The 27,973-nt window shown below is 42.7% G+C and overlaps 3 protein-coding genes across 3 annotated transcripts in view; 2 read left to right on the top strand and 1 right to left on the bottom strand.

The window, feature by feature from the left end:
- Positions 1–17,371, top strand: part of notch3 (notch receptor 3) — a 29,148-nt gene extending 11,777 nt beyond the window's left edge. Inside the window, exons 3-32 of the mRNA XM_029436852.1 lie at positions 595–737; positions 839–1,174; positions 1,857–1,979; positions 2,071–2,304; positions 2,399–2,554; positions 2,671–2,856; positions 3,942–4,055; positions 5,331–5,444; positions 6,347–6,580; positions 6,765–6,875; positions 6,983–7,175; positions 7,358–7,503; positions 7,786–8,019; positions 8,134–8,286; positions 8,400–8,628; positions 8,744–8,945; positions 9,051–9,207; positions 9,304–9,500; positions 9,623–9,755; positions 9,854–10,224; positions 10,337–10,860; positions 10,955–11,293; positions 11,377–11,525; positions 11,631–11,859; positions 12,019–12,109; positions 12,295–12,463; positions 12,596–12,900; positions 13,025–13,172; positions 13,278–13,375; positions 13,476–17,371. Of these exons, the coding sequence (XP_029292712.1) occupies positions 595–737; positions 839–1,174; positions 1,857–1,979; positions 2,071–2,304; positions 2,399–2,554; positions 2,671–2,856; positions 3,942–4,055; positions 5,331–5,444; positions 6,347–6,580; positions 6,765–6,875; positions 6,983–7,175; positions 7,358–7,503; positions 7,786–8,019; positions 8,134–8,286; positions 8,400–8,628; positions 8,744–8,945; positions 9,051–9,207; positions 9,304–9,500; positions 9,623–9,755; positions 9,854–10,224; positions 10,337–10,860; positions 10,955–11,293; positions 11,377–11,525; positions 11,631–11,859; positions 12,019–12,109; positions 12,295–12,463; positions 12,596–12,900; positions 13,025–13,172; positions 13,278–13,375; positions 13,476–15,026 (7,369 nt within the window). The 3' untranslated portion in view covers positions 15,027–17,371. The remainder of the gene's footprint in view (positions 1–594; positions 738–838; positions 1,175–1,856; positions 1,980–2,070; positions 2,305–2,398; positions 2,555–2,670; positions 2,857–3,941; positions 4,056–5,330; positions 5,445–6,346; positions 6,581–6,764; positions 6,876–6,982; positions 7,176–7,357; positions 7,504–7,785; positions 8,020–8,133; positions 8,287–8,399; positions 8,629–8,743; positions 8,946–9,050; positions 9,208–9,303; positions 9,501–9,622; positions 9,756–9,853; positions 10,225–10,336; positions 10,861–10,954; positions 11,294–11,376; positions 11,526–11,630; positions 11,860–12,018; positions 12,110–12,294; positions 12,464–12,595; positions 12,901–13,024; positions 13,173–13,277; positions 13,376–13,475) is intronic.
- Positions 17,372–18,029: 658 nt separating this feature from the next.
- LOC115011698 (retinol dehydrogenase 8) lies at positions 18,030–21,090 on the bottom strand. The gene is made up of 7 exons (XM_029436904.1): positions 20,924–21,090; positions 19,932–20,041; positions 19,675–19,836; positions 19,410–19,589; positions 19,224–19,317; positions 18,916–19,099; positions 18,030–18,805 (listed from the first exon to the last, which is right to left on the bottom strand). The coding sequence occupies exons 2-7, from the start codon at positions 20,026–20,028 to the stop codon at positions 18,596–18,598; spliced, it is 927 nt and encodes a 308-aa protein (XP_029292764.1). The 5' UTR covers positions 20,029–20,041; positions 20,924–21,090; the 3' UTR covers positions 18,030–18,595.
- A 3,413-nt stretch (positions 21,091–24,503) lies between these two features.
- soul5 (heme-binding protein soul5) lies at positions 24,504–26,829 on the top strand. Its single transcript, XM_029436914.1, has 7 exons — positions 24,504–24,529; positions 24,688–24,747; positions 25,079–25,160; positions 25,248–25,368; positions 26,030–26,178; positions 26,258–26,421; positions 26,539–26,829. Coding segments are annotated over exons 1-7 (681 nt in total). The 5' UTR covers positions 24,504–24,527; the 3' UTR covers positions 26,642–26,829.
- The last annotated feature ends 1,144 nt before the right edge of the window (positions 26,830–27,973 follow it).

Here is a 27,973-nt window from a genome sequence, read left to right on the forward strand (position 1 = left end):
ATGTGTTGTTTCATTCAAATTCATGTGTGCTGTGTGTAATCCTCGTTTTTCTCATGTCAGTATTTCTTGGCAATTATTAAGTTTCCAGACTGCTGTTTCTGGGTGTGTTCTTTTACATATGATAACAGAAACAAGCTGTGGTGTGTAAAAACAGTAACAGTGAAAGAATGTTAGCTGACATGGAGAAAGGCTTTCCAGCGGGAAATAACAGAGAGTGTACCTTGTGAAGCCCATAAGACACTGAGGGGTGGCCTTCCTCCATCTTTATATTTTATTTGGTGTGTGAGTCTATGTGTGTCTCATTCTATGAACAATGTATTGCATGTTAAGTTCTTATGGAAAAGCTATGTTATTACAAATTAATTCCAGGGCCCAGAAGCATTACTCAAGCCAATGTATGAGTCAGGCATCAGGCCTTGCCAAGGCGTCACCTGATTGCCAAACCAAAAACATGATGGGAATTGGGCTAAACTGGAGTTTGAGTGTCACAGCTCTGTCTTAAATATCTTAGCTTGTCATCTTGTGACATGTTTTGACCTGCAGGCCAAAGACATCCTAATGTGGTTTTGTGTTTGTGTGAATGTGTTTGTGCAGATGTCGTCCGGGATTCATTGGTCCTCTGTGTCAACAACTGGATCCCTGTCATCGATCGCCATGTCTGAACGGAGCTGCTTGCAAGAGCCAGGTGGTCAATGGTATCCCACAATACACCTGTGTGTGCCAAAGAGGGTTCAGAGGTACATCTATCAGAATGTGTCTTCATTAGAAAGATCAGATCTGAGAAGCGAGATTTAAAGTTCCTATTTAAACTAAATATTATTCACTATTTGATCTCCAGGCAAAGACTGCTCCCTCATTGACGCCTGTGCCACAAGTCCCTGTGCCAATGGAGCCCGTTGTGCCAATTGGAATAATCACTACAACTGTTCCTGCCCACCTGGCTTCCAAGGAAAGAACTGCCGCAATGACATTGACGAGTGCCGCAAGACTGGCGTGTGCCTCAATGGTGGCCTCTGCATTAACATCCATGGGTCCTTCCGCTGCCAGTGCCAACCTGGATACAGTGGGCGCACATGTGAGGTCTCCACTCTTCCCTGTGCCCCATCTCAGTGCCTTAATGGGGGCACCTGTCGACAGACCAGCGACCATTCCTATGAGTGCGCTTGCCTACCAGGTAGAATAGCTCTTTATTAGTATAACACACACACACACACACACACACACACACACAGATGGTGTGCATATCCCGTTGTTTTCCCAGGCCTCAGCATAGTGCTAGAGGCATATAGATTTTCCCAGCCAGATGACGTAGCTTTTAGTGCTGTTGCTGGGATTTACTCTTCTCTCCCAGGTCAGCTTCCTGTCTGCTATTAATAGCTACAGTTGTGAGATGTGATGGTGGGAGAGTTGAAGAGGCGGCCTGCCGTCACTCTACTCCACTCTGCTCTTTTCACAACAGAAGGAATTTACTTTATGGGCCTTCTGGTTTCCCACTGGGGAGCTGACAGGAAATGTATCTAGCTAGAGAGGAAGTCATTGAAACTGTGAGAGATTATAAAACAAGCAAACACTGCAGGGAGTGCGGACCTCTGAAGCAGGCAGGAGTCACGGCTGTTGCTGGAATCGTGTGGGAACTATCATGAGAAGATGTAAACAGCCAGACACCCTCTGAACCTTTTTACTGCCCACATTGCCCCACACGTCCTCTAGTGTGGGAAATATAACTCAAGGTCATGAGTAAAGATGTTTGGTGTTTGGAACAGGAACCACTGAATGTTTAATAAACTATCCATAAGTGTGTGTGTGTGTTGCTGTGTCTGTGTATTTGAACTCTTTTCTCCCTCCATCTGGCTCAGGGTTTGAGGGACACAACTGTGAGAATAACGTGGATGACTGTCCAGGACACAAGTGTATGAATGGAGGAATATGTGTGGACGGAGTCAACACCTACAATTGCCAGTGCCCACCAGAATGGACAGGTACAGCTCTATTTACATCATATTTGAAACAAAGTTAAAATAAATATATATAGTATGTGAAGTGAGCCATTATGTCATCTAATTGCAATAGGGCAATACTGTGCTGAGGATGTCAACGAGTGTCTCATGCAACCCAATGCCTGCCATAATGGGGGTACTTGCTTCAACACCATCGGTGGTCATACCTGTGTCTGCGTTAATGGTTGGACTGGAGATGACTGCAGTGAGAATATCGATGACTGCGCCATAGCCGTTTGCTTCAATGGTGCCACTTGCCATGACCGTGTAGCATCCTTCTTCTGCGAGTGCCCAGTTGGAAAGACAGGTTAGTGGGTTTGTCAAATGGCCTCCGTGCACCTATTAGTCCTGGCTGCTAAATTGTTGATTTCATGTGTTTTCATTCTTTACGGTCTCCACAGGCTTGCTGTGCCACCTTGATGATGCATGTGTGAGTAACCCCTGCAACGAAGGGGCAGTGTGCGACACCAACCCCCTTAACGGCCGCGCCATTTGCACCTGTCCTGCCGGCTTTGTAGGAGGTGCCTGCAACCAGGACATGGATGAGTGTTCGATTGGTAAGTCTGCCTTTTTAAAATATTTCGTTTCTCAGCAGTCTTGTTATAGGCTCTCCGCTTTCTTTCTTTTCTTTTGAGTGTGTGTCCTTTACTGATTTGTAGCCTTCTCCCCGCAGGTGCCAACCCATGTGAGCATTTTGGGAAATGTGTAAACACCGAGGGCTCCTTCCAGTGTCAGTGTGGTCGGGGATATGCCGGCCCACGATGTGAGGTTGACATCAACGAATGCCTGTCCATGCCCTGCCAGAATGACGCCACTTGTCTGGACCGCATTGGAGAGTTCACCTGCATCTGCATGCCAGGTATTCTGTCCTTTTTTTGTTGTATTTCACTACTGCCAATAAAACAATACAGAACACCTCAATACAGCATGATGTCATCCACTTAGGATAAACCAAAAACAAGAGCAGAGAGGAACAACTTAATATTTAAACTTGCTGAAGCATCATCTACAGTTCGGCCATACTGACTGCCAGCGTAGACTGTTATGTAATGCATTCCCATTGACGTTGGGGGTATGGAGGCACTGCTCTACTCTCAGTGCACTATACAGCCAGCCAGACAGGGTATTAGTTTGGACTGAAGTGATGGTTTGGACACTCAGTGACAAAAACACAGTAAAACTCTCACGCACAGTCCTACATGCATCCTGGGGTTTTGGGAACTATACAAATTAGAGCTGGGAGTCGTGTCTATAGGACTGTATGTGAGAGAGGGCGAGCAGTTAGGGGGAGGAGTGTGCTGTGAATACTAATGAGTGGTAGAGTGGTGGGAATAGAGAGGAACAATAGGGCCCCTCTGTGCTCCACTTTGCACCCCTCATACACAGAGAGGGAAAGAGGCCTTTTCCCAGAGCCTATCCCCCTCCCCCTTCATTTCCAGAGACAGGCCCTTCCTCTTCACCCTCCTCATCATCAGCCAGCCTGGCAAAGCTCATGTGGAGCTGCTGATTATTTCTGATTCCACGCTAGCCTCTCCCCCAGCAATGTGATCCACACTCTGTTTTCACCTCAATGTAGGAACCTTCCATAGTTTGCTAATGCAGAATGTATAACATGCATCTGGTGAATGGGACACTGACCCAGGGAGGAGTAATGCTCCATGGACAGTAGGGTGTGATGATTTTAGATCAGCAGAGTAGGGACACTGGGGATGCACTATGGATCTTTTCTTTTATCCTGTGGTTCAGCAGAGAACTCTGTCAAACACTCTGAGGCCTCCCACAAGAGAAAAGTTTCCCAGAGATCCTTTACCCGTTGCAAAGAGTACACACAATACACACACCAAGCTGGCTTGAACTCGTATATCCCTACATAAAAACTGATCATAGTGAATCTGCTTCAACTCCAAAAATAAATGTGAATTCAGTGTGATCTTCTTCTTCCAGGTTACATGGGAACTTACTGTGAGATTGACGTAGATGACTGTGAGAGCAACCCATGTGTGAATGATGGCATCTGTCGGGACATGGTCAATGGCTTCACATGCACCTGCCAGCCAGGTAAGACTTCTCTGACAGACCTTTATTTCCAACAACCTTTGTTTATTTTTTATCCCTGTTAACAACTCCAACTCAGTGACAGCAGGAGTAAGAACAGAGAGCCAAAGTTTAAATGTCCCCAGAACCAGAGGAGGGAGGGTCAGCCTTGCTACTTCTGCCTGCTGGTGTTTAGAGCCACCACTTGTATAAAAAGGCAGGCCCACAAGGCTGCCTATCCTCTCCTCCTGCCTGAACAAAGACACTATTGTGACCCCCGCTCCCCTCCTCTGTGGAATGTGGAAGGGACAGCAGTCTCCCTCATCCTACCCTGGTGGTGGTGGGGAACAGCAGTCCTGCTAATGAGATTCTTTTCCAGGTCCTCAATTTACATCTGGGACAGACGTCCCCTCTCCACCCCCCATCTAGCTATTGAGCCGGTGGAGCTGATGCAGGAAGGGGAGCAGGGGGAGGGTGGGGGTGTCCCTAAAAGAGAAAACAATCCCACCGTCTCCTCCAACCCCCCCTTTAGCAGTCCAAGCACCAACACACAGACCATCCTGACACTGTTAATCAACTGAGCAGTGTGCTACCAATGCACCAAGTCACCCCTGTCTGGGCACAGTGCCCACGGATTTCAAGCCTGCTCAGTTTCTCAAGCTTTTCAAGCCAGTAGATTTCAGTTATTTGTACTGTTGTTATTGTTGTTAACATTATAAGTATTATTATTATTATTAATGGTGATGATAATGATAATTAATATTATAATAATAATAATAATAATAATAATAATAATAATAATAATAATAGTGTTTAGTGTTGTTGTTGAACTGTTTCTCCAAACATTCCATATCATTTTATATACCACAGAGTCCAGACATTCCCGTGAAGAGTAGCATTGTGCAGACACTGAAATGTACAATAACCTTAAGTGAGATGAAGCTGCATAAGATCCATTTTGCTGCTCAGATATTCCATACCACCTGATGGCAATATTACTTTATTTTCAGATCCACCAAGTATGCACTAGATTGTAAGTCCCCTTCAAAAACATTATCAAGGTCACATGTTTTTCATTGCATTTGCATGTTGTGGTCATCTTAGCATTGGTCCAAGTGCACAAATGACATATCCTTAACCAGTCGAGACGCTCTGAAACCCAACCTTAGCCAGACGTCACTAACCTAGCCAAAGACCTCTGCCCTTCTAAGAAGAGAAAGAACTGCCCTCTGACCTGGGCATGGACCCTTCCACTGGACCTTCTTTCTGACCCTTCACCTCTGTGTTTGTATGTCCCAGGGTTTACTGGCACCATGTGTCAGATCGACATAGATGAGTGCGCCAGCACGCCTTGCCAGAATGGAGCGAAATGCTACGACCGGCCCAATGGGTTCGAGTGCCGCTGTGCTGAAGGTAAGGGCTACTATACCTAATAGTCAGTGGATAGTTGTTAGAAAATACACGAGATGTTTTCCCAGGCAGAAGAGCAGATGAGCCATAACCACTTGTTGGGCTGTTTGGTCTTTGTTGAGTTTTCAGTGTTTTGGGGGGTCAGCTATTTTTCTGGTTGTCTGCTGGCCAAGCAGACTGACTTGAGGCCCCTAATCCCCCTCTTTCCCTCGTCGGCTCTCAGGATCATGGGGTCACTGAGGACCAGCAGTTGCCAAGAAAAGAGCCTTGGTCATCACCCCGACATCTGTTCATCTGTTAAACCCCCACACACCACCTTATGCTGCATCTTAACTTTCATTCCTTTACATTCAGTCATATCAATGTTTGAAACGAAGCCCAGAAACAGGGAGATACAGTAAAGTTTTTCCAAAAGGCTGCATGTATGAACTAACTGTGTGTGTGTATACATTGATATTTAACATGTTTGTTTGGACCTAAGCCTATGGAGGAGCCTGCTTCATTGTTTCAGTGGCCAGCTGCTTGGTATTCCCTGTGTTTGTGGGCCCCTTCTGTTGAGTGAAGTGGCCCTGTTTGACGTGGCGCAGTCTATTGTTCCCTCCGCCATTGAGAACAAAAGCAGGACTGGGAGGCCTGTGTAGGGCCCTTCTTTAGTGCTTTGCCCAACTCAGCACTGCACTACACACATCACACAATCCAACACTTGCTTGCTCAACACACAGACACTGTCGACATGGAAACCACAGTAATCGGAACCCAAAACTCTAGACGCTTTTATAAGAAAGGGGGAAACAGACAGAGGAAGTTCCATAAAATAATGAATTCAGAAAAAGCTTTGCTGCGTCAAATGACCAGATGAATGTCTTTTTAAATCAATCTCAATGTATGCTTTTTTTACTCTTTAGGTTATGAAGGGAAACTCTGCGAGAGTAACATCAACAACTGTCAGCCCGACCCATGCCACCATGGTACTTGCATAGATGGTATTGCCAGCTACACCTGTAACTGTGACGCTGGCTACACGGGCTATCGCTGTGAGAACCAGCTTAATGAGTGCCACAGCAACCCGTGTCAGAATGGGGGCAAGTGTGTGGATCTGGTCAACAAGTACATCTGCCAATGTCAACATGGGACCTCAGGTAAGAGGAATAACTCCAAAATCAAATAGTCGGACCAACATTTACATCAGATTCACTGCAACTGTATGCTAAATTGTATTGTATGCTCACACATCCGCAAAGGATGTTGCTGTTGAGGGTGATGCATATTATGGAATAGATCATGACAACTGCCTAATGTAACTCTAACTCTTTGTCAAAACAGGCACAAACTGTGAAATAAACTTTGATGATTGTGCCAGTAACCCATGTGACTATGGCATCTGCAAAGATGGCATCAACCGCTATGACTGTGTATGCAAACCTGGCTTCACTGGTAAGGCCCTCTAAAAACGAAAGCAACAATTTGAGATGAAATATCAATCCTCTTTGGAAATGTTGGCAGCCACACCTCTGATTGATTTCTAACGTCTCTCTTGCCAGGCTCCAAGTGTAATGTGCAGATAGACGAGTGTGCATCCAGCCCCTGTAGAAATGGTGGTACATGTGTGGATGAAGAGAATGGATTTCACTGCCAGTGTCCTGAGGGCTTTAAGCCCCCTTACTGTTACTCCCAGGTGGACGAGTGTGGCAGCAGCCCATGTGTCCATGGCTCATGCAGGGATGACATCAACGGGTATGAACTGTTACAGACTTTGTTACAGCTTAAAGTGGCATCACATGTGATATCAAGGAGCACAATTGGACCTTGCAAGCCTGTTGCTAACCCTACAGGTTTCAACTTGTACATCAGTTCCTTTTATTTTCACCTAGAATTTGGCATCTTTTGGATTATTGACTGTACTTCTGTATTTCCAGGTACCGATGTGACTGTGAGCCCGGATGGGTCGGGAAGAACTGTGATCTAGACAGGAACGACTGTTTACCGAGTCCCTGCCAGAATGCTGGAACGTGCATCGACCAGCTCAATGGCTTCACCTGCAAGTGTCGCCAAGGCTTCAGAGGTAAGAGAGTGGCATGACAGCACAACACTTATCACATCGAAAAGTACAGTACAAAGAGAGGAAAACACATGTGCAGCACATGCAGTAATTGAAGTCATAATAGTATGTTAGGTACTTTTTAGTCTGAAAGATTCCTTCCATGTCTTCCATCACGTTCCTCCTCCTGAATGACAGTTGCCTACCTCCCCCTAGTGGTGTATCGAAAATGTGCAGTGTAAGGCAAAGTCTCATCAAAATGCAGTTCTGTAATATGTGCTAATGTCGTATCTGCCCCTCCAACAGGTAACCTCTGCCAGGTGAACATCAACGAATGTGCATCCAGTCCCTGTCTGAATAAGGGCACTTGTGTGGACGGTGTGGCAAGCTTCACCTGTCTGTGTGAGCTTCCTTACAATGGACCCACTTGTGCTGAGGTCCTCACCCCTTGCTCCCCTAACCCCTGTGCCAATCATGCCCTCTGCACAAACACACCAGACTACTTGGGCTATCAATGTAACTGCCAGTCAGGTTGGCAAGGTAAGATAAGTTCCTCCTCGTCTATTGTGGAATAATCTTACAGAAAGTCTTAATGCAGTAAAGGCTTATGATCTTGAGTTAAACCTTATTGTACCTTTCTTTTTAATTCTTCAGGTCAGTTGTGTAACATGGATGTAAATGAGTGCGTCTCAAACCCGTGCAAGAACCGTGGGACCTGCACTAACACACTTGGAGGCTTTGTGTGCTCATGCAGAGCTGGATTTACTGGGCTGACGTGTGAATCAGACATCAACGACTGTTCTCCTAGTGAGTGGCCACGTAAACATAGCGTGCTGAATTATTATACTGTCTGTTGCTGTCAAAACACGTCCATGTATACTGTTCTTGACCAAAGTTGTCCTCTCCTTTTGTGCCATTAGATCCTTGCCTAAGTGGAGGTTCCTGCACAGATGGTGTGAACTCCTTCCACTGTAGCTGCCTGGCAGGCTTCACTGGGCCCCGCTGTGCTTTAGAGATCAATGAATGCCAGAGTTCCCCCTGCAAAAATGGAGGCACATGCACAGACTATGTTAACTCCTACACCTGCACCTGTAGGCTTGGCTTTACTGGCATCCACTGTGAAACTAACATCCCCGATTGCACTGAAAGGTAACTGTTTGTGTTTGAGTCATGAATAAATCCCACGTTGTAGTTTAGTCAACCTGCTCATATACACATGTATATAGCTACTGAATATGACAATAACATGTATTCATGTCCACAGCTCTTGTTTTAATGGAGGGACGTGCACAGATAAAATCAATGGCTATTCCTGTACCTGCCGCTCGGGCTTCACTGGGTCCCACTGCCAATATGAGGTCAACGAGTGTGACTCCCAGCCCTGTCTCAACGGAGGCATCTGTCAAGATGCCCTGGAGTCCTTCCGTTGCTCCTGCCCCAAGGGCTACACCGGCACCCGCTGCCAGGTACACACGCACTCTGTGGCACTTATTGAAAGATCTTGTTAATGCCTTGAGTCTTCATGACTTTATGTTTTTAGACAAATAAATGCTGATAACTTGCCTACCCAGACACCAGTTGACTGGTGCAGACGCTCATCTCCCTGCCAAAATGGAGGACGCTGTCGCCAAAAGGATGCTTCCTTCATCTGTGACTGTAATAACGGCTGGTCTGGACGTTACTGTGACATCTCCAGGGTCTCTTGTGAGACAGCCGCACGCCATAGAGGTATGTGGATATAGCATGACATTTAACCTCTTGGTTTGTGTGTGTGTTGTAAGGGAGAAATGTAAGTGACAGTTTCATCCAAATCTTTCCAATCAGGGCTCCAGACAGATGAGCTGTGCCACCATGGCGGTCACTGTGTCAACACTGGGAATTCACTATTGCATTCCCACTTATGTAAATGCCCTGCTGATTACACTGGAAGCTATTGCGAAAGCCAGGTGGACCACTGCGAAGACAAACCCTGCCACAATGGCGCCACCTGCAGGGGATATGTGGGAGGGTACCAGTGTGACGTGAGTACATTGCTTTGTCAATATTATGTGCTTCTCTGGCACATTTCAGCAAAGTCAGTACTCACACATTGATTTGTCACAGTTGTGGAGATAATGTAATTGTCATATGCATGTCATTACAGTGTATGCCAGGATTTACTGGACAGAACTGCGAGATAGAGATCAATGAGTGCCAGTCTCATCCTTGCCAGAACGGAGGCACTTGCATTGATCTGGTGGGGCATTACATCTGCTCCTGCCCGCCTGGCACACTCGGTATGCTTGCACATATTCAACAGAAACCCATATTATTATAAGAGATCTCTTTACATAAAAATATAATAGTATTTAACAATCTTCTTCTTCTTTTTAAGGTGTTCTCTGTGAGATCAATGAAGATGACTGTGCTCCACCTCTGAGGTTGCGCAGTGCTCCTCCTAAGTGCCTGAACAATGGCACCTGTGTGGACAGAGTGGGTGGATACCGCTGCAATTGTCCCCCTGGATTCACAGGAGAAAGATGTGAGGGAGACATCAATGAGTGTCTCTCTAACCCCTGCAGTTCCTCTAACAGTCTTGACTGCATCCAGTTGCCCAATGACTACCTATGTGTCTGCAAGCCTGGCTTCACAGGCCGGAAGTGTCAGAGCAGGTTCAGTGTGTGTGAATCTCAACCTTGTCAGAGCGGAGGAGTCTGTTCTGTATCTAGCAGCTCTGCACTGGGATACACCTGCACGTGTCAGCTTGTAAGTGTACATTCACTTTAAGAATTTAAAAAACAAATTGGATTTTGTAGTTTGTGCATTATAGTTTTTATTATTTGTGTGTTAATAGTTCATAAATGATGTGTATCTTTAGGGTTATGCTGGGCCTAATTGTGAAAGAAGCATGTCCTGTCGGGAGCTGCCCTGCTACAATGGAGGTAGCTGTGCACTCACCATGAGGGGGGCGCGTTGCACCTGCCGTCCAGGTTATGGTGGGCCCCAGTGCCAGCATCGCAGTAATGAAGGCTGTTCTTCCCAGCCTTGCCGGAATGGAGGGTTGTGCACTGAAGAGACAAGCTTCCCGTACTTCCACTGCCAGTGTCCCAATGGCTGGACAGGTAAACGGTGCGAGCAGAGCAACACACCCCTTGATCCTCCAACACCCTTATGCCCTCTAGCAGACTGTCATGCCAAAGCCAATGATAGTGTTTGTGACAAGGAATGCAACACATTCTTTTGTCACTGGGACGGCGGCGACTGTTCTCTAGCAGTGAACCCCTGGGCTCAATGTGAGCAATGCTGGCATGTCTTCAACAACAGCCAGTGTGATGAGTCCTGCAACAACGCCAAGTGTCTGTATGACAACTTTGACTGCATGAACAATGAGAAAGTTTGCAAGTGAGTTTACTTTTACTCTTCATGGGATTCCCTCATTGTTCTGTACTCATCTTGAGAAACGTTGAGCTGATCGTTCTGTTTGTGTCGTCTCCAGTCCAGTATATGAAGCCTACTGTATAGACCACTATGCTAATGGAGAGTGTGACCCGGGCTGCAACACAGTGGAGTGTGGCTGGGATGGCTTGGACTGCGCAAAGAAGGTTCCAGAAGTCCTTGCTGATGGTGTCTTGGTCTTGGTAGTCCTACTGCCTCCAGAGGAGCTTCTCCGCACTAGCACAGCATTTCTGCAGAAATTAAGTGCTATCCTACACACGTCACTGCGCTTCCGACTGGACCCTAATGGAGAAGCCATGATCCGCCCCTACACTCGCCGAGAGGCACGCCGAGAGACACGCCTCAAGCGGGAGCTGCAGCCTCAACAGGAGGTCATCGGGTCAGTCAGGAATACAGTAAACATAAAAGCTTATGCATTTCCTTTGCATCGTACATTACACTAAACGTCTGCTATTCCTGTAGCTCCTTAGTGTACCTGGAGATAGACAACCGTCTGTGCTCTCAGGGCTCTGAGGGCTGTTTCCCTACAGCTGAAAGTGCTGCAGACTACCTGGGTGCCCTCTCAGCTGTAGAAAGGCTCCGCTTCCCTTACCCCCTCAAAGAAGCCCGTGGTGAGTAGGGATACTTAAAGAACACAAATGAAACATGAGCTTTTATTAAACTAAAAGACGAACGAGTTACACATGTGTGATTACTCCTTTGTCTTCTCACCACAGGTGAAAGACTGCGTCCTGACATTGACCCAATACCTCCATGGGGCAAGCTGATGCTGGTCGGGATAGCTTCTCTTTTCCTTTTGGTCATCCTTGTGATAGGCATGTTGATTGCTCGTCGAAAGAGAGAACACAGTACCCTTTGGTTCCCTGAAGGTTTCTTCTTAAAGAAGGAACCCAGCAGCAACAAGAACCGCAGGGAACCCGTGGGCCAAGATGCTCTGGGAATGAAGTAAGTTAGTTGTATGCAAATATTAATATAATTGGGACTGAATTTCTTAAGCAATACAATTTGGATTTGCTTTAGGGGTTTATTTTGAAATGGTATGTGTTTTCTTTGTGTGTGTTTTCTTTGTGTCTTACATTGTTTAACATTTTCTTCTGTAAACAGACACATGGCAAAAACTGTGGAGGAATCTCTTCTTGGGGATCACAGTGACCAGTGGATGGACTCAGACTGTCCAGAGGCAAAAAGGCTTAAGGTCAGTTAGACATCTTCTTTACGTTTGTAAATTGTCCTAATAAATTCAAAGCACAAGAGTGTGTGTGTGTGTGTGTGTGTGTGTGTGTGTGTGTGTGTGTGTGCGTACATTTTACAACAGCATTGAAGCCTGTGTTTATCCTGCAGTAAGTAATGAAATTGAGTTTTCTCCTTCTGTGAGTTCAGGTTGAGGAGCCAAGTATGCTCTCAGACAGTGAAGATGCAGTAGACTGCAGGCAGTGGACACAGCATCACCTTGCAGCCGCAGACATTCGCGTGCCTCCCACCATGGCCCTCACCCCTCCTCAAGGAGAGTTTGAAAGCGACTGTATGGATGTTAATGTCCGAGGCCCAGGTTGGTAGCGAGATAGATAAACTTTTAAGATTGGAACTTTGATTTGCACATTTGTACTTTTACGTATGATCTTTTATGTTGAGCGCTTGAACAGACATAAACTCAGCCATGTCTGTTTTCATCTCCTACCAGATGGTTTTACGCCTCTGATGCTGGCTTCATTCTGTGGAGGTGGCTTAGAGCCCGAGATAGCCGAGGAAGAGGAGAGTGAGGAGTGTTCAGCCAACATCATCTCTGACCTAATCTACCAGGGAGCATCCCTAGCTGCCCAAACAGACCGCACTGGTGAGACAGCGCTCCACCTGGCTGCTCGCTACGCCCGTGCTGATGCTGCTAAGAGGCTGCTGGATGCCGGGGCAGATGCCAACGCTCAAGATAACACAGGACGCTCACCGCTACATGCTGCAGTGGCTGCAGATGCACAGGGTGTCTTCCAGGTAAACACGAACATATTCTGTTTATTGGCCACATGAGTGGTAGAAGTGCCCATAACTAATTAAAACACACGTATTGTATAAATCCTAATGTTTAACCCAATTTTCTTTTTTTTTATCCTCCTAGATTCTGATCCGAAATCGGGCTACAGATCTTGACTCCCGAATGTATGATGGCTCCACTGCGCTGATCCTGGCAGCACGGCTGGCAGTAGAGGGCATGGTAGAGGAACTCATCACTTGTCATGCTGATGTCAATGCAGTTGATGAATTGGGTAAGTTTTCACTCCAGTGGGAGTCCTGATGCAGATGTTCCTGTATTGAGATAATATTCACTGAAAGCATGGGTTTGTAATCTCATTGTTTGTTGTCTCTTGTAGGTAAATCCGCCTTGCACTGGGCTGCAGCCGTTAACAATGTGGAAGCCACTGTTGCCCTGCTAAAGAATAGTGCAAACAAAGACATGCAAGATCTCAAGGTATGTTTTAACCACACTTTTGCATCAGCGTGGCAAAAATTCCGATACGTTTGTATCTAACACTCATCTGTTCGTTTTATTGCTCTGTTTCCCTCTCCAGGAGGAGACTCCTCTGTTCCTTGCAGCTCGTGAGGGCAGCTGCGAGGCTGTGAAGGTGCTGCTTGCTCACTTTGCAAACAGAGAGATCACGGACCATATGGACAGGTTGCCAAGGGACATTGCTCAGGAGCGTATGCACCACGACATTGTGCAGCTTCTTGATGAGTACAACACAGTAAGGAGTCCCCAGGGCCATGGAGGGATTGGACACCACCTCTCTGGGGTACACACTCTGTCTCCTCTCATGTGCCCTCCCAGCGCCTTCATGCCTAGTCTGAAGAACACCCCACAGGGCAAGAAGAACCGTCGGCCTGGGGCCAAGGGTTCTAGCCTGGGAGGCCAACATGCTGCCAGTCTGAAGGAGTCAGTCAAGGCCCGTAATAAGAAGCTGACCTTGGACATGCAGAGTGCCTTACTGGAGAGCTCAGTTACCCTGTCCCCAGTCGACTCACTGGACTCACCCCACGGGGGAGCTAGCAATGCTGGCTACATAACCAACCCCACTTCCCCTGTTGCCATGCAGTCACCAGGGCTCTTCCACTCCTCCATGTCTGTCCCAAACACCCCAATGATACATAGTGGTATGTTGGAGGGAGGTGGCCCCTTTGCTGTGTCTCTAGCCCAACTCAATGACCTGGGAGCTGGAGGAATGTCCTTGCAGGGACGCGTCTCCATGGCTTCAGATGTCAACCATGGCTATGTGCTGAGTTCAGGCCAGATGGGGCTCAACATGGGCTTGGTCAGTCCTGTCAGTGTGCCCTTTGACTGGCACAGCCGGATGACCTCCTCTCAGTGTGGTCAGCAGGTGGTGAATCTTGTGCAGAGCAGCCAGGCAAGCATGCACCCCCAGAGCCCAGCCATGCAGCAGCAGAACATGCTGATGCACCAACAGCAGCTCTACCGTAATGCCATGCTGCAGCCCACACCTGTTACTTCCACACCAACTATCAGCCCTGTCAAGCTGCCCTCCATTGCTGAGCAGCAGCAGCAGCAGCAGCAGCAGCAGCAGCAGCAACAGCAGCAGCAGCAGCAGCAGCAGCAGCAGCAGCAGCAGCAACAGCAGCAGCAGCTCATCAACCACACTATCAGCAACCAGCAGAGCATGGCCCGCATGGGCACCTCCACACCACCGACACCCCAGACCTCTCAGCCCCCACCATCCTTCTTCCAGCAGCAGATGCCTCAGCAACCCTCTCAGCCCCAGCCTCCTGCTCAGCCCCCACAAGCAGCGACACCAGCAGCTCAGCCCTCTCAGGCTCTGCCCTCCCAGCCTAGCGGCAGCATTGCAGGTACGGAGGATTACCCTACCCCTCCCTCTCAACACAGCTACTCATCCGCACTAGATGCCACGCCCAAGCATTACCTCCATTTGCCCAGTGAGCACCCCTACCTGACCCCCTCCCCAGAGTCTCCCGAGCCCTGGTCCAGCCCCTCTCCTCACTGTGTCTCCGATTGGTCAGATTCCACACCAAGCCCAGCAGTTGCTGGCCCTGCCCAGACCCAAATTACTCAAATCCCAGAGGCCAATGGCAAGATGCAGGTCTTTGCGTAAGGATCTCATGGCCCCTGCTTGAAAAGGGACATGGGGTAAAAGAATTTGTGGACTGGCTCTTAGGCCTGTCTGTTTATATGTGTCAGCCTGTTTCCAAGATTTTCATTGGATTTGGATTGACTATGATTATCACAAGGACCGTCTGCTAGTGATTTTTGCAGAGAAAAAAGTAAAGGGAAATGTGTGTTGTCTGAAAAACAGCAGACAATTTAATGAAGTAATTCTGTCACAGATGGACTTGTTTTTTATTATAAAAAAAGTATATGAAGAAAACCAAGTCTTTCATTTCAAAGGCTTAGGGGTGCTCTCCTGGAAACTAACAAACGTTTAAAAAGTAGATATGAGAAAAAAGTAAAATGTTGAAGGGAATTCATTTATTTTTATTTATTGTTTTTATCTCTCTGAATTGCTTTTTTAGGTGTTTGACCCTCTTTCTGTCCTAGCTTCTCACATAATGTGCCACCCCCTACTATTTTATACTGACCGCCTACATTTCTATTTAGCCAGTGTTGGCAAGTGATGGTAAAATAATATAATTCATCATTCAGACCAGTTAACAGACAGAAAGAGGACTTTTCACCTCTCTTGACTGATATTTATTTAGGCCAACGACAACTGGTAAATATGAGAAACTGGTTCTAGCAGATATATATTAAGAGTTGCTCAGCAGTAGTGATATGTTCTGATTTGATTGAATTGTGGTAATTGATTACTTTCCGTATGAGTATTATGAATAAGAATGTAGATGAGTGTCTCTGAAGCACTTCAAGTGACCAGCCTCAAAGGGCAAGTATGGGTCAAATACAACATTTAACTGCAATGGATATTTATAATATATGGGTGGCATTTAATACGTGGTCATTTTCTTTATGAGCTTTCAAAAGAAATCAGCAGAGGTTTAGGTGTAATGCTCCCGTTTCAACTGTAGTTTCCCATGACCTCTACGGGACTCTTACTTCTAGTTCTACTGTCAGCCCTGAACCCTTATTGTTTTGCTTCTAAAATCAGCCTTTCACTGCCCTTAAGTTTCTGGTTTATTTTTGTTACATTTGTTTTATACTCTGTTTATTTGTGAAAACCATGGATACCTTTTTTGTTTTAACATCACTTTGGATGTACTAAGCTATGCTTATCAGCTGCTATTTTCTTTTCCCTGCAAGCATTCCACCATTTTGCCATCTTGTTGAGTCTGGATGGTGTGCCTTTCAGCAGCATCCAACACAGAGTAGAACCAGACGACAGAAAGGAATAAGTTCAATGTGTCCAGCCCACATCCTGTCCTTTTTTTTTACTGGACTAAATGGAAACATTCCTGGACCATCCGTGGCATTTGAGGTCTCGTTGACACTCTCACCTCGGCTCTGGTAGTGTTTGTGGTGGAGTAGTGGTCATTGTGAGGGTGTGGCTGCTGGGCTGTGACTGCTTATGCCCTGTCACTCCTCAGGGAGGTGTTTTATGGCATGCAGTGGGACAGTTCCCCTGCATCTACAGTAGCTCCCAGTCCAGGGGCAGTGGAGATGCATCTTAAGACGATCGTTAGAAGAGACTGAAGGAAAGAACACTACTATGTAGTGCTGCACCCTTAAACTTTTGACAGAACTCTTGAGATGATCCTCCCAGTTATCCAGCTGACACCTTGTGTTACGTCTGACCAACTCTTTACCCCCACATGACCTGAGCGTTAAGGATAGAGGTCATCCTGTGGACATTTCAGCATAAAGTCAATTGATAATAGTAGCATTTTGAGAAAGTAACCATTGCATTTTCATCTTGTGACATCATAAACAGAAATTAGTAGGCCACCACTCATAGCTACTACTTCTGTGGTGACCTAACACTGCCCGTAGTCGTGTCATAGAGTTTATCTTTGATTCATTGTTTTATCCTGTTCAATATAGACCTGGGAAACATGTTGTTGTTCACAGTCCAGTTCACGTTTTACTTACGAAAAATTGTTTTGTTTGTTTTTTTTATTTTTATATATAACTGGTCTTTCAATTTTGCCACCAGGTCGCACTAAGTGTTTTGTACATTTCAACCTCCCAACTTCTGTTTGTAAATATGTTTGTTCTGGGTAGTTCTTGTGTTTCTGAAATGATTGTTATGTACTAAAAAAGGACAAAAATAAAATGTTCTTCATTTAGCATTATTTGAAGCTGAGGCTGTGACTGATATTTTATTGGTCTTGTGTTATTAGAACAGTCATAGATATTTTCTATCATTATTAATTTCTATACTTGTTTAAAAGTAGTTCAAAATCATTGTACATAAAACCTTTCCACGGTTTTCTTTCTACAGTCAAAAGTTGTAAAGTTACTTATAATAAAAACTGTAGGGAACTACAATTTTTGTGTCCTGGTTTTTAGTGATTGTTTCATATTTTGAAGGAGGATGATTATTAATTCATGTCCTCATAATTACAGCAGTTAAAATCAAACTGAAAATGCCGTTGAGTTGAGTTTATTCAACAGTTTTAGTCTGAAATGTACAACAGCCACACAATAAATGCTGTCTTTAGGACTCATGTTTAATAATACATTCTATATTATTATTATTATTTTTATCCGAGAGGTATTGAACTGCATTGTTTTCTAAATGGTGAATTATTTTGCATGCCAACACAAAGCCTAAAATATAAACACTACAAAGAATGAACAGCTATCTGATCTTTCTGCATCTGCAAACATGAGAAGCTTCACAATGGTAGTATTAGTGTATTAGATTGTGCTCACAATATTATGTCCCCGCAGTGTAATACTATTAAATATAAGCTCAAAAAAAAGAGACGGAACGAGATCCCGTTCTTGTTCATATAACACTTTCTGAATAAGGACAGATGGACATCGCTCATCTTATTTTTTAGCGGATCCTTTCTTGAAGTTTAACTTGCACTTTGACACGGAGTACACTAAGACTCAAACTCAGTTCATTGTGGTACCAAAGTGTACGCAGATACTCCTGTAAGGATTACTCTAAGGCTGTGCTACTTCATTAGAACAATAATGGTTATGTTTAGTCTGTGATGCAACAGTTCAACTAGAATAGCATTATAGCTAAATGGTGCTCAGAGCAAGGTTTGTGTTTTGATTACAGGGTTTTATTGTTTTGCTCTCAGAGTTGCTTCCAGTTAATTGCACAACAGAGGTTTTAGTCATCGCGGGGTGCACAGCATGTAGCCAGCATGAGTAGCTCATGAGTTGTGAGGATGCTGGTAAAAGGACAGTATGTGTGTTTAAATATTATTTATCATTTAAATGGTGTTTATAAAATGTTGTATGTACTAGTTTATTTCGACTACAGTGACAGCACTATGATGGGACCAGTACTGGTGAGTGAAATATCATTCACATCGATATGACGACGCAGCGTTTACCTGTATGAACTCATAGAGAATGAAACTAAAAAAAGAAATGTCCATTAATATTACGTGCATGTTTATAGTACAAACTTCTGGTTTTGTTTTTTAGATATTGTACTTAACAAACTGTGACAACAAGTTGAAGCTACTTCAGTCAATCACAGTCTCCTAAATAATAACATTTACAGTCTATGCATCCTGGCATACATCTTTATTTCTTCCCTGCCATCCTCTGCAGTATGCGCATCACCCCGAGAGTAGCATTGAACACGCGGTCATGTTTAAAGGTCATCTTATAGAAGGTGTCCAGAGGCAGTCGGCCAGTCGGATCGGCATGCTTCAGTGCAGTCATGGGCATGTATAGGCGGTTGGTCTGGTGGCGCAGAGGAGGCTCCTCGGCTGTGATCACTTTAACGGTTTGCTGAAGAAAACAAACGGATATGTTTTGACGCTGGAGGGGGGCTTCAACAGTAAGCAATTATTGTGAATGACCTTTTAAACTCAAATGGAAACATAAATGTCCCCACTTGCCTCAGCCACTTCCTCTGGTGTCTGGCCTAATGAGGCAAAGATCTTTTTAGAGTATGGCAGGTAAACTTCACGAAAGATTTTGGCTGTCTCCTCGTCCGTCCCTGAAAGATCCATCTTCTCAGCATCCTCGTACACTTTCCTTTCAAACTCTGTCACCACAGGGCCAGGTTCCACGAGAGTCGTCCTTGTGACGGAGATATAAAAAACACTGTTACATCAGAGTCAACAACCGTACCGTTGTGGGTTTACTGGTAGCTTGAGTTTTAGTTGTGGGGTGTCTGCATTAAGTTGTTAAAGCATGAAATCACTTGATGTTAAACTTCAATGCTTGCACTGCCAGACTTTCACAAAATCCTTCCACAGCAAATTTAGAGGCAGAGTAGACGTCATTGAAAAGAATCCCTGTGTAGAAACATGAGGACAGCTGTTAGCAACGTCTTCACGTTCTTTTAATTAGCTTCTAAACACAATTTCACTGACACAAACAAACACACCCTGTATTCCCATGACGCTGCTCATCACCACAATATGGCCGCTCTGCCTCCGCTTCATGTCAGGCAGCAACTCTTTCACCAGACGTGCCAGGCCGAAGAAGTTTGTGTCAAAGAGCTCCCGCATGACATCAATACTTTGGCACTCCAGTGGTCCAATCATGCCGACACCAGCATTGTTCACTATAACAGCAGAGTATTTTAGTTGATTATATTGCGCAGAGATCTTAAATTCTCTTTAAAAAAGTATCTATGAGAGGAGACAGACCAAGAACATCCACCCGTCTGTCCGGCAGGCTGTTGACACACTCTCTGATGGAGGCTTCACAACAGACATCTAACTGTTTGATTTCCAGGGTTTTGTTTAAGGAGTCACCCGCCGCTTTCTCCAAGGGTCCCCGCTTCCCAAGATCCCTCATTGTGGCAACCACTGCCTCAGATAAACAATGAAAACACTTGCTGTAAGTAGCTGTGGTTATTTCTATCATCTACTCTTTTTTTGGTTGAGGAGAGTGAAGGACTGACCTTTAAACCGTCTGAGCTCATCGTTGGCCAGCCGTGCAGCCACAGCCAAGCCAATGCCAGAGGAGCACCCGGTCACAAGTACCCTCCTGGTTCCCATGGCTCTTTAACCTCTAAAAGGAAATGATATTTAAATAAAGGAAAATCCTCCAAATATTATATCATCATCATCATCATCATCAAAATACGATGTTCCTCTGTTATCACATCTAAATGTTTAAACTTGATTGTGAACTTGATATTTATCACCACACTGTGGTCTAGCATATCTTCAACAAATGTAGCTGTTTTTAGCAGTGGGAGGGTTAGACGTTGAGTTTTTGCTCTAAACTTTAAATTAAAACTCAACAAAGGAAGTCACTGGATGTGAGAAGCCAACCTTCCCCTGTATGGCACCACTGAGGCCACTTTGGTATTCGTTCAAAGATTGTATTGGCTCTAATCTGATTTACGTATCCGGGAATTTTTATCTGCTACAACAGCAAGCTTAGTGCTTCATCCATAGAGGCACAAGTGAACCCTGTAACCGGTATAATCACAGTGAGTATGTATGTGAAGTGTCACCAGATGCTCAAATAATAATCCCACCCAAATCAGTGAGTGATGTAATATGTCATTAAAAGAATCATAGCATAGTATATCATAAAATGGCAATAGAATATCATAGTATATTATGTCATAAAATATGTCATAAACAAATTCATAGTATAGTATTCAATAAAGATGCCATTAAATAAATGATGTCTAAAATATGTAATTTCAAAGTTATTGTATGGTATGTGATAATAATAATAATAATAATAATAATAATAATAATAATAATAATAAAAAGGTCATAGTAGTTAGTTCTCACCACTTGTACATACATTACATAGACACCACAGATGATTATAGAAGTATAATGTATTGCAGACACTGTTAAATTTCAACATGAAGAGTTATCATCATCAAAGACTGAGGCCTGAGGTTCTGCTCTGATGTTGTAGTCCACCAACCTGTAGAGCGAGCAGCGCGTCCTCCACAGCGGCAGATATGGGAAATAAAGACTGTGGGCCACTAAACCAGCGGGTCGATAAACTAACGTTGCTGCAGAATTTAGAGAGGAGGAACACGGCCAACTCACGGCGGGACAGGCGGCTACATAATCCCAGCGATTAGGCTACCGAAATGGGTCACTAGGCTCAGTATGTGGGAGTTGTAGTTCTTTAGGTGACACACGACTCCCGTGACAACTGCTTCACATCTCACGCATCACATCAGGCATGCATAGCTGTACACTATATTACGGGCCAAGCGCCACAGTGTTATGTTATGGGTTCAATTTAAAACTACAGCAAATAGGCTACTCCTGCATGTGTCTCAGTCTTATTATTGATTCATTATTAGAGAAAGAATACAGATTATTATTATTATTAATATTATTGTTGTTGTTGTTGTTATTATTATTCATTTTGTTGATCCAAACAAAACAATTAATAATAATAATAATAATAATAATAATAATAATAATAATAATAATGTTGTTAATAACAACAACCAACATTTATATAGATTTTTCTTTTTTGATTCACAATCGTCATACGGATGCATTTTATTTTTCATTCATCATTTGTTTCTGCATTTTGCGGATTCACGGTAGACAAAGTACATTAATAATAAAGTAGTACAGATACCACTCACATTACATTTCATTAGCTGACGCTTTTGTCCAAAGCAATTTACAATAAGTGCAAACAACCATGAGGATACAAACTCAGAACAGCAAGAAACTTGCAAGTACATTAGCTTCAAATACGCCAAACCGTTGACTTCTAATACGACAAAAAAAACTGTATAAAATAGGTAAACGTTTCATTGTTGACATTATTTTGAAAGTTTTTACCGGAAGTATGTTCCCGTAGTAACCTATCAGCATTTACTCTAGCTTGACGAATTGTATTTGTTGCAGTTCCTCACTGTGACCACAAGATGGCAACGCATGAATCTAAATGTACTCAACTATCAACTCCACCTAGCGGCAAACAGACGCCAACATTTTTGTTTATAATATTTAGTGTAATATATAATAATATTGGCAGGTCAACCATTAGTGCCACCCTTCCACCCAGCTTCAAGACACACCAGAAAAGGTTATGATGGATTTATTAATACTGAAATGATGTTGACACTAATAATAAGTAAATATAATACTTTTTGATATCTTAACGATTAACGTTATACTGATTTTGACGCCAAATTAATCAAAGTAAAACAACCAAAAGGCTGTTTTTGAAGAATCATGGTAAAGTTTGCATCGGTTGCTGCCTAGTTTATTTTAAATGCACAATTTTAACAGCTTAAACACGATTTTGCTTCCTAGCAAACTGTTGATGCATTCAAGAACCAGGTGAGTTTTGTTTAGTGACTTTAAGAACCGCCGTTTCTGTACAGGTTTCTGTGGTTGGCTACCATTCACGTAAACACACGTTCGCTATAGGATTATTTATTATTGTTGACAGAATTTATATCATAGCCAACTGATATTATTCTATAAACACAGCTATCTAAACTTCTGACGCAGTTTCATGTTGGCTGAATGGTGTTCCCATGAACTTCAATGATAAAATACATTAATGGCACATTTTAAATAAAATAAATATCCAGCTCAGAATAAGATTTATGATTTAAAATTACGTTTTTAGAAGAAACTTAAACCGACCAGAGCCTCAGGGCCCTGATTGCAAAAGCTCTTAAAGGTTAATATAAAGAGCCAATGTAAAGAGGCTAAAACAGGTGTGGCGTGGTCATACTTCTTAGTTCTGCAAAATCTAGCAGCTGAGTTCTGTAATGCTTTGTCATGAGAGGAAAATCCTTTAATTATATATTGTATACAGGTTACCCTATACTGTGTATTCACAATAAAAAATATAAGTAAGTCCTTTAGGGAGCTTAAAAAGATGGGGGTATTTTTAACAACAGCTCTTTTTAACATCATCCAATGGTGAATGGTAATGTTATATTCAAGGTGCAGCAGTATGCATGAGCTTATACTAGAATTTGAAACACAATAACTGTAACATAAGACGGCTGTCATCAGGAAGTGCAGACAGCTTCACACGAGAAGAATTTTCTATGCGTTTCCCACCTGGATTTGTAATAAGCTGTATTAAAACCTTCGCTCTATTAAAATGAGTGAGTGTGTTCATACTTTTTACCTGTCCAAAACCTTTATATGAAATATAAATATAAAAATATAAGTTTTGAAAATTTAACAGGACTAATATTAACACTTTCCTCAGTGAGTTATTAACACAGTGGACAGGTAGTCAAATATTAGACCTTCATGTGAATATCGTTATTTCAATAAAATAATTTCATCTCAATGCACGTTTAACAGAAAATATTGCCTCAATACTTGTTGATACACGCCACTTAAAACAATCATAAGTATTAAAATCGCTTTTAAGAAGCAAATAACAAAATCACAAAAAATCACTTGTAAAAATGTATGTTCAGGATTATAATACAAACATATACATTTACTTCCCCGTCCTTGAACATCAGCACATTTGATTAACCAATTTCACTAAAATAGTTTTCTTTTCTGTGTTGTGTTAAAGCTCTCTCATCTATTGTACACGTGGGTGAGACCTTTTATCTTGTGGTTGAATGCATTGTTTTGAAATGGGAAGAAACTCCAGGGATTTGGTGTTCAGCAGGTACAATACGGGTATCACAGGATCTGTGCACACAAAAGGTGCAATGTAAGAACTTCTTTTGTGACGTGTATTTTACGGAGTTCATCGTTTCTGTCTAAGCCCCTTTCTGTCTGTCTATATCAGATGGTTATTTAGGACATTCAGTACAAGGTAAAGGTAAATAATATCGCATGGGAACACGGCCTTTCACTTACATCCTTAGGGTAAAAACGTGGCGTTATACAAGACTACTTGTCCCGCCATTTACATATATCAGGGTGGAAGAATAGTAGGAAGACCTTTCAATATAATGCTGTCCAGTACAACACCGATGACCTCTGCTAAAACATATCATTAACACCTGTATGACAGTTTATAACTGAACATAGGCATCATAAAAGTATGTATCAGGATTGCATTGGCCTACAGGTGTACCTAATAGAGTGACCACTGAGTGAATGTGATAGTGTATTGGTATGACGACAGGGGACATGAGTGACAGACGTTGACAATGACCAAAAATCAAATATAGAAATCTGTCGACAAATAGGGCGGAACGTTTGTTTATGCATTTTACATTCCGTTCTTTGTTTCAGGTTTACTGTTCTTCTAAAGGGAGGTCTTCACAAAAACACAGGATAATAACATTATGGATCAGAAAAACTGTACATGTGTCGCTTACATAGTCCAAACTAAATCAATATACCTACATTATATAGGTGTAATGTGTTACATAAAGTACACGTGTCTCTCTGATTATTTTTTTGTTTCCATCGCTTATGTCACCCCATTGTCTGGTTTGAGTTATGCATTCAGGGAGTGGCCAGTTTTCCTTTCATAACCAGAGTTGGAATAAATAGATGCTTTTGAGCAGACTGCACACATCTAACTGTGAAGGCACAGAACCCAGCACTCTGCCACGATGTAAGTACAATGTTGCTTTCTAGATGGTCTTAGATGAAAATGATTGAATACAGTGTTTCTTGGTGTATGAACTAAACTTAAATGCTGTATGAAAACTGTTCTTTATTTCACTGGTGGAACCAAAATGTCTTTGGAAAAACTCCATTTATGTGTTTCAGGATTTATCTTTTCGGACTTATTGGCTTTCTGTTGGCACTCACAGCTGAGTCCAAAGTTGGGTAAGAAATATGAATTGAATCCCCATTTCAGCTCCATTCATTAAACAATATAGAAAATGATTTATCAGCTCATGAAGTACATTCTTGGATATACGAGTAGTAATATAGTAATAGTTTGTACCCAGATCCTGGCACAGATTATTATTGCTATGCATTAAACGATCAAATAAAATAAGATGAACTGTATTGTCTGTCACAAAGCAACATTAAAACACACACATAATAATTGTAAAATAGGACTAGAAGTGTTAAAACTACAGTTGACAAGAAGAATACATATATTATACACTTGTTAATGTCTTTCTTAACAGTTTCCTTTCTAATTACACAGAAACTCATCTGTGCCTAACTTCTGTTCTGAGACAGAAGAGTGCCTGCTGTTTGATCAGATTTGTAAGACTGACGAATATGAGGTGAGTGTGTCTGTGCAAGAGAGAAACCATTTCACATTTGAGGTGCAAGAAACGTTCAAAAAGCTCAATCCTTCGTGTTTGTCTCAGGTCCGTCACTATGACGCCACAAAATGGGTTTCAACCGAAGAGAAATCCATGTTCATGGAATTTGCAACAATGAAAGCCTTCAGACGACTGTTTGAATACATCAGTGGTGCCAATGAGAACGGTGATTATTTATCTGTTTTGTTTAATCTTTTATTGAAAGAGATAGTCTTCTCAGGAAGAGATTTAGTTTGGACTATGTAAGCGACACATGTACAGTGTTACACAATCCAACACAACAGCACTGCAACAAACACACAACTTTCAATGTTCAGTTTCTGTTGAGACAGCCAGAGAGAGGTGTTCATATATAGGTCAGCTAGAAGTACTAATGTTACGCTAAGTGAATGTGTGTGACATGCATGTAAGAAGAGGCGTATAGGTGAGACACAAGTAATCCTAATCTGGCTGGTTGCATGATGCGTTTCAAGAGAGACACACAGAAAATTAGAGGAGCACAGCTTTACAGTGGTGCAATATTACAGAAAATAAATACGGGCATTAAAATGACTATAAGAGAGTTTAATGTTTGAAACCTTTAGTAACTCATTCTGTTTTCTAGAAACATAGTATTTAAGAGACAGTGTTCCCAGCCTCTGTTAAATATGGGGCAGCTAAAATTAAAGTGTCCTTTTGACCCGGCAGTATAATGACAGTATTTAGTTGTGTTAGAGAGCAGAAATACTTTTTATAGTTTCATTTGATATTCAAGCCAGAACATTTTGATTATTTGTTGTGTATTTCCTACTTGTGACCAGATGTATTTTCATAATGTTTACCATCAGGAGAGAAGATTGAAATGACGGCTCCTGTTATTATAAAAATCGCTGAGGACAAGTCACCTCTGTTGTTTTGGAAACCGCGTATCTACACAATGAGTTTCTTGCTGCCAGCCAAACATCAGGCGAACCCCCCCAAACCTACTGATACAAAGGTAAACTTCTCACATCAAGCTTCACTTAGTAGTGCCATGATCGTGTTTGAATTCATAACAAAACTTTGCTGACTTGCAGCTGTTCATCACCGACATGGCGGATATGAAAGTGTATGTTCTGTCCTACGGAGGATGGATGTTGAGCATGACTGAGAAAATCAACTCGAACAAGCTCTTCTCTGCCCTTACCTCGGTGGGTGCAGAGTTCCAAAACGACTACCGATATGCCGTGGGATATAACAGGTAGACAAATCACCATCAGAAAGAAAAGTGCTGAAGAAATAGAAAAACATAAATTGATTGATAAGTTGATAATTTTATATTGTGCGATAAATGATCGTGTGTATTTGTTTCTTGCAGTCCGATGAAGATGTTCAACAGGCACAACGAGGTGTGGTATGTTGTTGAGGATGAGCCTGTGTGTTCCAGCAGTGAGGAACTGGAGCTTTCTCCCATGGCTTGAACATTATGAGCCCTGTGCGAGGACGGCTTATATGCAGAGATGATGAAGCTGCTTCAAGGCATAATGTGTCGTATAAACCTGCCAGTGAAAGCACAGATTTACAAAATGTTGAGGAATTTCAATTACTTACTGTGTTTGTACACCAGATAGTTTGGTGGTTTTCTGTTCTATTCAATAAATGTACCCTTTTGCAGTGATTTATCTGGGTGGTGCTTTTCTTTGGACCTATTCATAAGCAGCTGGTTTAACGATGAAGCCTGCTAAAGACAATCAAGTCTTACTCCAGTTCACTACTAAATTCTAGTAGTCCAAAGTAACTAAATACATTTAGTCAAGTACAGTTTTTAAGAGCTTGTACTTTACTTGATTATTTCCATTTTACTTCTGCTCCAATACAGCTCAGAGGTAAATATTTTACTTTTACTCCACTACATTTGACAGCTTTAGTTTCTGGTTACTTTGCAGATTCATTTTATTAATACAGAATATACATTTAAAAAAAACTAATTTATTATGATAGATTAGAAATGAGTAAAATAATAGTATTATGAATATGAATTATGAATAAAGTAATTAAAAGGAGCTACACCAGTCGCAACATTAAAGTGATGAACACAACAATACATCAATAATTATAATACAATAATATCATATATATTATTCTAAAATGGGCCTTTCTACATAATGAATACTTATATTTTGAAGCTAACACTTTTGTACCTAAGTAAGATTTTGAAAGCAGGACTTGGAAACAGTATTTCTGTGGTATTAGTACTTCTACTTAAGTAAAATATCTGAGTTCTTCTTCCACCACTGTTAAATTCAGGAATAACATTACATCCAGGATTACCAATACTGCCTGGCACTTGAACATGTTCAGTGACCTAATAACAAGATTGCCCCTCTGAGAGAGGGGAGACAGCGTCAGGTGTCAGAAGCCAGATTGACACAGTCAATAGCAGGAGGACTACTCCATTGATGAAATTTGTAACCCATTTACAAGCTAATGCGCAGGAGTGATAACAATCCACCCTTGAACTTTCCTGTTGCTTTGACGTCACTGTGAGCTTCATCAAAGCAGCCTGTATCATTTTCACCTTATTATCTCAAGCACTTGCTTGGGATGTGAGACAATATAAGTCTCTGATTTCAGCAATTGGCTAATCGTGTATTATTGTGAGCAAAGCAAATCTTTCTCCTTTTACTGCGCTTTCCTTGAATGCATTATTAAGGTGGATAAATGATGCACAGCTGTTGTTTAACTTAAATTCAGTGGTGGAAAGTCACTAAGTACTTTATATGTATATACTCGACTACATTTCAGATGGAAAT

This window comes from Cottoperca gobio, chromosome 8, assembly GCF_900634415.1.
Source record: "Cottoperca gobio chromosome 8, fCotGob3.1, whole genome shotgun sequence".
In the NCBI taxonomy this organism is placed as follows: Eukaryota; Metazoa; Chordata; class Actinopteri; order Perciformes; family Bovichtidae; genus Cottoperca; species Cottoperca gobio.

What these genes read in the sequence shown, in the direction of transcription:
- soul5 (XM_029436914.1), top strand. An exon ending in GTAAGACTGACGAATATGAG is followed by an intron (nt 25,161 to 25,247) that starts GTGAGTGTGTCT and finishes TGTTTGTCTCAG; the next exon opens with GTCCGTCACTATGACGCCAC. An exon ending in CCAAACCTACTGATACAAAG is followed by an intron (nt 26,179 to 26,257) that starts GTAAACTTCTCA and finishes GCTGACTTGCAG; the next exon opens with CTGTTCATCACCGACATGGC.
- LOC115011698 (XM_029436904.1), bottom strand. Translation starts at nt 20,028, where the DNA reads ATGGGAACCAGGAGGGTACTTGTGACCGGGTGCTCCTCTGGCATTGGC. An exon ending in TGAGCTCAGACGGTTTAAAG is followed by an intron (nt 19,837 to 19,931) that starts GTCAGTCCTTCA and finishes TATCTGAGGCAG; the next exon opens with TGGTTGCCACAATGAGGGAT. An exon ending in CACCAGAGGAAGTGGCTGAG is followed by an intron (nt 18,806 to 18,915) that starts GCAAGTGGGGAC and finishes TGTTTTCTTCAG; the next exon opens with CAAACCGTTAAAGTGATCAC.